This window comes from Trachymyrmex septentrionalis, unplaced genomic scaffold (assembly GCF_001594115.1).
Source record: "Trachymyrmex septentrionalis isolate Tsep2-gDNA-1 unplaced genomic scaffold, Tsep1.0 scaffold24, whole genome shotgun sequence".
NCBI classification, from domain to species: Eukaryota; Metazoa; Arthropoda; class Insecta; order Hymenoptera; family Formicidae; genus Trachymyrmex; species Trachymyrmex septentrionalis.
The window spans coordinates 1,071,065-1,080,704 of NW_017305397.1; the positions used below are offsets into that span (position 1 = coordinate 1,071,065).

Here is a 9,640-nt window from a genome sequence, read left to right on the forward strand (position 1 = left end):
TCTTCTTCTTTTTACGTTAGGCCTCTGGTCTGTGTTACACCTCTCTCATACGCTTGTGGTGCGTACGCTGATTATTCAATTACCACGAGCATCTTTAACTCTAATTTTCTTATTTCTTTAATATTTAATATTTATTCCTAATATTTTCTTCATTATATAAAAGACCTTACATTCTACGATAATGTTGTTTGTCATAAAAAACTTTTATAATCTTGTAAAGAACATCAAAAAATATGTTGAGGTAATATACTGTATGTGTTAGATTTAAAGACCGAAAACGCTCACAAAGCGAAAAAATCGATCGACTTTTGAGATTTAGCCACAATTTAGCGAAATTCGTGCCGCGACCCTTTCAAAAATGCTCACAACGCGTTCTGGCATATTAAAAAAGATCACAAAGCGAAATTCGTGCTGTGGTTCTTTTAACAATCGATCAATACGCGTTCTGGCTAAGTTAAAATGCTACAACAAAATAAATGTGTAAATGATCATGTTACCATCATTTACACATTTGATCATTTATTCATAATAAATGATCAAAACGCATTGTGACATTTTAACTTAGTCAAAACGTGTTGTTAGCATTTTTGAAAGGGCCATAGCATTTCGCATTGTGGCTGAATCTCAAACGCCATAACGCGTTGTGATCGGTTTTTTCGCTCTGTGAGAGTTTTCGATCTTTGAGCCTAACATATACAATAAGATAATTAAAAATTTACAGTGGAAATATTACAGTGGAATATATAACTATATAAAGTCATTATCAAAAATTTCTTATGTATACAATACAGTAAAAATTCACATTAGAGAAATTGAATTAATATAATATATTAACCATAGTGAACAAAGTCCATATAATCATCCTCAGAGTCTTCTTCATCGCTAGATGGCACAACAGGCATTAAATATGATATATTATGCTCACGTTTGTACCGTTCGAATCTACCTACTATAAAACAAAATAAAACATATATGAATAACAGCAAATTCGGTTGGACGCAGTAGTGTGTAATGCTGCATATTAAAGTAATGATATACTGATTTAACGAATATAAGAGAGTGAAATGCAGATATTTTGAATTATAAAATATATATTTTACTTAACAGCATAATAAAACGTATTGAGGATTTCACGGTTCAATTCGTCTTTATATTTATATTAAACACACATTTTTACATCAATTATGTACGATTTTAACGTACATTGAGTGCGTTCAATCGTGCGAATTTAATATGCAGTCAAAATCTCACTACAAATGCTCTAAAATATTTGATTGAACAATCAGAAGAATTTTACTAATTGACCAATTAACGAATGATTCAAAGCATTTGTAGCATCACATTGACCATACCCCAAGTTTAAAAAAATTGGAAAACTAAAGCCCTGTGTCCATGATGTTATAAATCAATCCAAGATTTCAAGTTATAGCATTACAGACACAGAACTTTAGAACTCATCTTTGTTTATTTGCAAATAACAGCTAAACATCTTGTTAAAAAAAATATATATATATATAATATATAAAAATAATTATTCTTACTGTCATAAGTATTTCGAACGTGATTTGTTTCTATATGTTCTGAGTCGTATGATATAAGTGGATTCTTTTCTTTGGACTTGATCAATCTTAACCATGGATACCCTATTGAAACAAAGATAACAGAGATGTAAATTTGTTCGTCATAGAAATAATAGCTGCTTTCCATTTATACACAAGTAAAACTGAGTCTGAAATTAATCTAAGTACTTCATATTCAGATTAATGACATCATTACTTTGATAAAAAATTCAAATTATATATGACAATATAGATTCATAATCTCATTTTTGAAGTCTCGAATTTACAAGATTCATTAAGGTACATAGTCTCGATCTTGTATAGATTATAGATAAAGACTCAGTTGAGTCTTTAGTAATTTGTCAGAATACAAAAGAAACACGCATTCAACTGTGTTATGGCGTCACAAGTGAGAATTACTTAGGAATTGGCGTAAATCGGTAAATGGAAAACAGCTATTTTATGGTGGAAAAAAATTACTGTACATTTAAGTGCCTTCAGAAGATAGATCTTAATTTCTCTCACAAGATTTTTGTGCACTGTCTTTTCCGCTACCACTGCTCCAAACAGATATAGAATGAGATAGTATTTCTTGCCGTTTATCTCTGTACTGTAACGAGATTTAAAATTGGATTGTTTCATGTATCAAATACGTATTTCTCCTTTTCCTCTACCACATCTGATTACCTGAATTGTAAGCAACCGTTTTCAATTCGGAGGTAGTAGTCGGGTACGTCGATCAATTGAATAGAAATAACGACGGAGAGATCTGTCTGATACCATTTGATTATTGGGTTACGGTAGTCAGAAACGAGTTCCGGGCAGCTCATGACTGTGTAATCTTCTCATCGAAGATCTTCATTTAAACCACGTTTTCTTCGGACAATGATATACGATACTATTGCTATACCTCGGTTACAATGGTGGTCAATGTGGTGACTGTGGTGAGTGTGGTTACAACTCGCAAGTCACGACTTTAAAAATTATTCCTATTTTAAATGTGTGTCATATATAAATATAAATATATATATATATGTATATATATATACTGTCAGTATTAAAAATCCATAATTTACGGAAGGAATACTGTGGATTTTTAATGCTAACAGTACGTAATATCCGGACTCGGCTTAAATTAGGTTAGATTAAATTCAAGAGGTCCGACATAATTAAATTTATTATATAAATGTTGCATAAATAAGTTTGCATACTTATTGTACTGCTATAGTATCTTATAATATCTTATTGCTGCAAAATTATATACAAGTTTCTTTCTATAGTTATTATATCTATTGATTATCAAACTGATGATAACGTTAAAATCATAGTTTTAAGTAAAAATCGAGTATTATCGAGTTTTAAACACACGTTATTATATGCATATGTCTACGAAATTAATAAATCCTAAAGTTAGTATTATATTTATCAGTTTCTTACTCAGTCACTCAAATCTTAAGTCACGAGAAAGATCAGCAGTCTTTAACAGTATCTTGTCGGTGGTTTCACTCATGATGTACAAGATATATCATTTTATCTTTCTTTAATATTCGGTGATATACAATAAGATGATAAAATATCATGTGTAGAATAAAACGCAACACACCTCCAATGGCCAGGCCAGCCACTGAACTGAACGCTGAACTACACGTGCTTTCATTAATTTATTCTATAAGGGGTTGCGCACAATGAAAAGAATAGGGAATAGGGAACAGAGAATAAGAATTTCAACTTATCAGAAACTGTGTATTCCGCAATACATGATTTCTGATAGGTTCAAAATTCTTAAGGCCTAAACACAACGCGAAAGCAATAGCGATAGCAATAGAAATAGCGATAGCATTAACGATAGTGATAAGAACAGAGCAATCCAACATACGGGAATGAAGAAGGATAGATTAGTAATCAGCGACCCCGAAAACCTCCGAATATTCAGTTTCGTTCTGATCGAGTAACTTTTTACTTTTCGGTCCGCCATCTTGGATTCGCCATTTGGAATTTCGAAAATCTGAGGTTAGATTCGTAATCAGCGACTCCGAGTAACAAATTTCAATTAAATTCTACGTAAAGAAAAATGTATGCTTCAAAGGGTTAATGGAAAGTCGAACTGCGCATGCAATATTGATGCATCAGATTGGCTGTTATACAAGCTTGCTACTTGCGACACAGGCCTAGTTTACATTGGTTTACTAAGCCACAGACGTGAAAATTGGAATCACATTACGTAAACGTAACCAGTTGTGTAAACGTAAACAGTTTCAAGAATTTCTGAAATACATAGCAAGATACTTTATAGTGCATATAACTATATATTTGAACGCTAAAAATGATTGACATGAATTCGAAAGAGAAAATTAATAAAAGTGTGCTGAAGTTGACAGACCGTATTCACTATGGGTAAGATAATTTTCACTCAATTTCCAAGAAAATGGAAAAAAAATAAATATGATTAATATGCCATTTTACAGAGAAATTAAAGGCACTCACAATATCGTGGTGGCTACTATCTCCGTGCTTAAGGAAATTATCAACAATACACACTGGAATACAGCAAAGTATGAATTGTTATTTAAAGCTGTTCATAAAGTTGTATCATTTGTTGTAACACATGCCAGAGCACATCATTTCATTTTGTCAAAACAGAAAATACTTTCCATTAACTTTTGCAACTTACATTATTAATTTTAGGCTTTAATTTTTTAGAGATTTAATGGATATTGTTGTGCAAAATGGAAAGTATCTCATTAAAGTGCTTCCTCTTGAAGCATGTATTGGAAATATGGTAAGAAGAATATTGCAGATCATCAGAGAAGAATATACTTCGGAATTGAAGAGTAAGACAGATGAGACGTATCCCCAGGAGTCCTTGCACAAAATTCTTACTGCTGAGGATAACCAACAGATAGATTTCAACGTTTCGGTACCTTCCCTCAAGGCCTCTCTCATCGAACACATTAATGAATTTGAAACCGAATTGGAAACATGGTAAGTACAATCACATTTGTATCATATTTCATCTGTTCCTTTCAACTGAACTTCTTCTATATCTTATCTTTCTTTTCTTTCTAACATAGAAAGAAAAAAATAAAGAAAGCTAAATGATATACAAAATTGAAAAAAAAAAAACATCTAAAAATAATGTAATTTCAATAATATAATGCAACTTTGAATGCTTCCCATTAGTAACAAAAGTCAACATAAGTCTATCTTTCATGATATTCAATGATAATAAAAGCAGAATAATACTTATTTCAACTTGTATTATCAAATGGAAAGCACTTATTAGAAATTTTTAGCCTAATTTCAATGTTGACTATTTCTTTTTACATATGTATTGGCTCGTATCATTTCATAACTTTCGAAATACATTTCTTAAGCCTTTTGAACAAATTTAATGTGTTCCCAGCTCAGAAAACATCACACGACAAGCATCCGAGCATATACACTCGAATGAAATTATAATGACCATCGGCAAGTCAAAATTGGTAGAGGAATTTTTCAAAAAAGCTGCTGCTACCAGGGCCTTTGATGTTATAGTAGCTGAAGGTGGACCGTCTCTAAGCGTAATTATATATCTGGCTTGAAGGACAAAATTGAACAGAGGAGAATGCAAAAGAGAAAAATCTGTGAATGAATTGCAGGGTCATGAGATGGCAGTGAATCTGGCTAAGGCAAAGATCAAGACCACGCTGATATCAGATGTAGCTATCTTCGCGATGATGTCCCGAGTCAACAAAGTCATCATTGGCACTCACACAGTCATGGCAAATGGTGGACTTCGGGCGATTTCGGGCGCACACACTGTCGCGCAAGCCGCCAAGCACTATTCTGTTCCAGTAATGGTTTTGCTGCCTCTCTACAAACTGGCGCCCCTTTATCATTGCTCGGGCAAACAAAATGGCTTTAACTGTCACGTTTCACCGATGAACGGCGTAATTGATAGTGCCAACGCACCATTGCTAGAACGGATACATGCTTACAATCCTGTATTCGATTACGTTCCACCTGAACTTGTTACATTATTCATCTCGAATACGTAAGATTATTATACTATTAAGATTATTATACAGATTAATGTTAAAATCTGGAGCAACAATAAATGTCTTTGTTCTTTCTTTTTCAGAGGTGGAAACGCGCCGTCTTATGTATATAGATTGCTTAGTGAATTGTATCATCCCGACGATTACGAATTATAAACAATTGTATATGTGAACTAATCATCCTTTTTTTGTCTAAACTCATGACCTCTATAATTTATTTTTATACAAATTAACACATATTTATTCTTACATTAAAGGAGATTCGCAATATACTTTACATAAATTAATCTTTACTGCATTGTAATGGTTTTTTTAGAATTGTAATTATATTTAAATATGAAATAATTATAATTATAATTTAAATATGAAATAAATTCTCTAAAAATGAGAATTAAATTATTCGCTTTAGTTTTATATTTCTCCACTTAATTAAAATTTTCTAATAAATCTTATAAAACTGAGATAGGGGATGACGGTCAAGGATTGAACAACCTAGGACTCGTCTAAAAAGTTGACCGTTCTCACAAGAAATCACACGTTATCTCGCAAATTATAAACTAAATTATGTACAAAAAGTGATCCCTGGTTTCTTGAAATGCTATACATATGGATTCCAATTACTGCCGTCTTCAGGTTGCAAAGAGTTTGTTACCAACAAAATAACGTCAACTATCCACCACACACCCATGCCACCTAATGTCAACAGTTTGCCTACTGCTGTTCCAGTCTGTCCGAGACAAAATCGATCCATACCGAGGAAACCCAACAGAATACTATACAGGAGAGTTGTTGCGAAGTATTGGCCACTATACTTTATACATGGTATCCCTTCGCGAAAGAATGTCCTTGGTCCAAAACACTCAATATCTGGCAGTACTGTACAGGATACCTTAGTCTTCTCTACATCTTCATAACGAGATCCTCCAAACTGTTAATTTATTAATCGTAAATAATTTGTATCTAAATTTCTTACAGCTGCAATTATGCAGTTATAAAGGAAAACATTTTTTGTCATTTTCTATGAATTTCTTCGTCTTATTTAAATTTTATAAATTATTCAAAAAAACAGAAAAACTTGATTACTCAGGATGTTTTCCAGCAAGGACACAGTGTAATAGAGAATATTTTCCAGCAAGAGACACAGATGACAGTATAACAGTAATAATAGTGAATTATTACATCCTTGTTGTTTGCTAACATTACAAAAGAATGAAATGATACATTGTTACACTGAACACTTTTTATAGAACAGTCATATATTATGTGACAGTAATACATAGTGTCGATTTGTAGCTATAACATTGCTTAACTTTTTTATTTCATTGCCAAAGTAAAATAAAGAAAAAAATCTCATACTTTGTTTGAATATATCCAAATGTAATCTTAAAATCTCTTATCGGAGTATCACTCCTAGAAATATAAATGGTGATGAAATGTAAAAATTTAGTATTTGTGAAATAATATAAAATAACAATATAAATTGTGTCGACTTGTGTTATAGTCAGGAAGCACGAAATTGTACATTATGGCTGATATTCATACTTGATTCTTATTTTAAGACTGTCTTCAGTAATGTCTTCAGATATTAATACAACTTTCTGATTGGTTCATGACATCTTAAGACTATCTTAAATATAAGAATCGACTATAAATATATAGTGTTGTCTATGTATATTGCAGGAAAATATCTCCTTGTTGAAAAATTCTTACAGCTGTGTTGTACCTTGACACAACCAAAGCCCGTCTCCTCCTTGGCAGTTTTGTTTCCCTTGTGATCAACCGGATCCTCGCATTCTATAAATTCCTTAGGTCTACAAGAAACACTCATTGTATTATTTCATTAAGAAACAGTCAATATTTATTTCGTTGAAACATTAGAAAAATGTCCACTTGAATACTCACAAGAATTTACACATCACCAGCGGACCATCGGGTCTATACTCCAGCTGAGGCTCGATACTTTTGTTAGCAAGCACTAAACGTTCATTTTGATCCCACAGAAGGCAGATAATCGTAATAAAAACAAGATATAACCTCATTTTGCCGTGGCTGGCATTTTAAATGCGAATGACAACTGACAATCACGTCAGTGACGCGATTCCAGTCCACTTGCAGAACTCTAGCTGAATAAACATCAGCACTGCGAAGTGCTGTAAGTGTAGAAACTACACTCTTGATTTCCAATAATCGAAAAGTAAAGCCAATTATTGTTTAAGCTTAACCAATCAACGTGCGCGGATTTAAATTTGGCGCGATCTTCACTCTCGTGTGACGTTCAGTGACGTTCGATGCGTACGACAGTCGTGACAGACAAGGATAATTTTGTGTATGTAATGAAATAATTTCGCGATAATTATGTAATGAGCAGCAGTATAGAAATTACAACGTGATATTGTTCGTAACGTTGAAAGATCATGTTAACTTTAAATCGGCTATGTATCAAGCCAGGAGCTTATTTTTCGCACGTGTCATCCGCAGAATTGATCTTGTCCAAGAGGTTCGTGCACCGATTTAATACTAAGCAAATTGCAAAGGTATAATATTGAATATTATATAATCTCTATTTAATATATAATTTGTACTAATGAAATAATTTAAATCATATTTGATAGAAACTATATGAAACGTTAGGAGTTGCAGAGAATTGCGAGGACGAGACTCTAAGATTGGCGTTTGTTCATCTTGCGAAACGATTTCATCCAGATAGTGGAGCGCCAGAAGCCGATGCTATTAGATTTTCCGAGGTAATGTATCGTGACTGTTCTTTGAGATAAATAAGTAAAATAGATCTGTTTTATTGTATGATTATTCAATGTAGATTGAAAGTGCCTATAGAGAGATTCGGAGAATCAGGAATGCTCAGATAGATGAAGAGACATCATTGGAAGTGGAAGAATTTGATATTAAGGTAAGTATATTTGACATTTTTTAGCTAAACTTCATAATTCATTCTCCTTTTTTTCTTTAACGTAAAAAGAAAAAGAAGAAAGATGCAAGAAGTTTAGCTAAAAAGAACAAGCTTCTCATCTTTTATGTTTTGATTTTAATTGTCTTTACTTTCAGCACACAGCGCCACAGCATCGTCATTACTTGACTTTCAATGTGGGAATTGGCACACCAAGCAAAAGGCAAAAGCTACATACAATAGAAAGAGCTCAAAAGGCAGTTGACAACGTAATGGAACACAGATTGAAGAAACTGCAGGCTGAAGAGCGTAATACATTAATCGGCATGGATAAACAAAAAGCTAAAGATATTAAAACCCGTTATGGCATGGATCGTTTGGTGGAAGATTTGATTCAGGAGGCAATGAACAAGGGTGAATTCAGCGATTTACCTGGAATGGGAAAGCCATTGAAGGCTACAAACGTTAAGAATCCATATGTTGATTTTGTGACCCATAAATTGAATCAGGTAAATTGCATCAAGTATAGAAGTATAAGATATTAGTTTCAATGATTTGAACATTAACTTGTTTATGTTGATCACGATTGCAGATACTGATAGACAATGGCTTTACCCCAGAATGGATACAATTGTCAAAGGAAATCAGAGAAGAAACTGAGGAATTAAAAAAGAAGTTGTTAGAAGCACGTAATGATGTCAGCGAGCTCCCATTAACTCCAAAAGATGAATTAATATGGAATGATAAGTTGGAAAAATTCAAGACTACAGCAAGGCAGATAAATAATAAAATTGATAAATACAACTTGCTAGTTCCTATACTCCAGAAACAAATGCTCCATGTTAGATTAGATAAGCTCGCCGAGATAACGTTATCGATACCGCCCTCTAAAAATATTAAAAAATATGCAGATATTAGTCATAAAAACTCGAAAGTGAGTATATCTCAGGACTTACTTAATTTTATAAGCGACTTGTTTAGTAAAAAAATTACTTAGATGAACAGAAAAGATGTGATATTGTAAACTTATTTGTACATATATAAATAATAAGATTAAGATATAATATTACAAAAAATATAACTTTTATATTTTATAAAAGTAATGTGTGTGTGTGTATATATATGTGTATATATATATA

At 32.6% G+C, this 9,640-nt stretch overlaps 4 protein-coding genes across 6 annotated transcripts; 2 read left to right on the plus strand and 2 right to left on the minus strand.

Annotated features, from left to right (window-relative positions):
- Positions 1–797: 797 nt before the first annotated feature.
- Positions 798–3,316, minus strand: LOC108748612. 2 transcript variants are annotated; one of them, XM_018486858.1, is made up of 5 exons: positions 2,997–3,316; positions 2,247–2,533; positions 2,045–2,169; positions 1,542–1,643; positions 798–949 (listed from the first exon to the last, which is right to left on the minus strand). In XM_018486858.1, the coding sequence occupies exons 2-5, from the start codon at positions 2,387–2,389 to the stop codon at positions 831–833; spliced, it is 489 nt and encodes a 162-aa protein (XP_018342360.1). In that variant the 5' UTR covers positions 2,390–2,533; positions 2,997–3,316; the 3' UTR covers positions 798–830. The 2 variants fall into 2 exon arrangements, with proteins under 2 accessions (XP_018342360.1, XP_018342359.1); XM_018486857.1 differs by having other exon boundaries at positions 2,247–2,548.
- A 486-nt stretch (positions 3,317–3,802) lies between these two features.
- Positions 3,803–5,852, plus strand: LOC108748611 (translation initiation factor eIF-2B subunit beta). Its single transcript, XM_018486855.1, has 6 exons — positions 3,803–3,953; positions 4,025–4,111; positions 4,260–4,541; positions 4,963–5,119; positions 5,198–5,592; positions 5,680–5,852. The coding sequence occupies exons 1-6, from the start codon at positions 3,883–3,885 to the stop codon at positions 5,750–5,752; spliced, it is 1,065 nt and encodes a 354-aa protein (XP_018342357.1). The 5' UTR covers positions 3,803–3,882; the 3' UTR covers positions 5,753–5,852.
- A 150-nt stretch (positions 5,853–6,002) lies between these two features.
- On the minus strand, positions 6,003–7,723 carry LOC108748661 (TM2 domain-containing protein CG11103). The gene is made up of 3 exons (XM_018486930.1): positions 7,499–7,723; positions 7,320–7,407; positions 6,003–6,524 (listed from the first exon to the last, which is right to left on the minus strand). The coding sequence occupies exons 1-3, from the start codon at positions 7,633–7,635 to the stop codon at positions 6,195–6,197; spliced, it is 555 nt and encodes a 184-aa protein (XP_018342432.1). The 5' UTR covers positions 7,636–7,723; the 3' UTR covers positions 6,003–6,194.
- Positions 7,724–7,883: 160 nt separating this feature from the next.
- Positions 7,884–9,505, plus strand: LOC108748639 (dnaJ homolog subfamily C member 28). 2 transcript variants are annotated; one of them, XM_018486898.1, is made up of 5 exons: positions 7,884–8,130; positions 8,209–8,340; positions 8,415–8,504; positions 8,660–9,010; positions 9,094–9,505. In XM_018486898.1, the coding sequence occupies exons 1-5, from the start codon at positions 8,011–8,013 to the stop codon at positions 9,496–9,498; spliced, it is 1,098 nt and encodes a 365-aa protein (XP_018342400.1). In that variant the 5' UTR covers positions 7,884–8,010; the 3' UTR covers positions 9,499–9,505. The 2 variants fall into 2 exon arrangements, with proteins under 2 accessions (XP_018342400.1, XP_018342401.1); XM_018486899.1 differs by having other exon boundaries at positions 7,884–8,093.
- Positions 9,506–9,640: the final 135 nt, after the last annotated feature.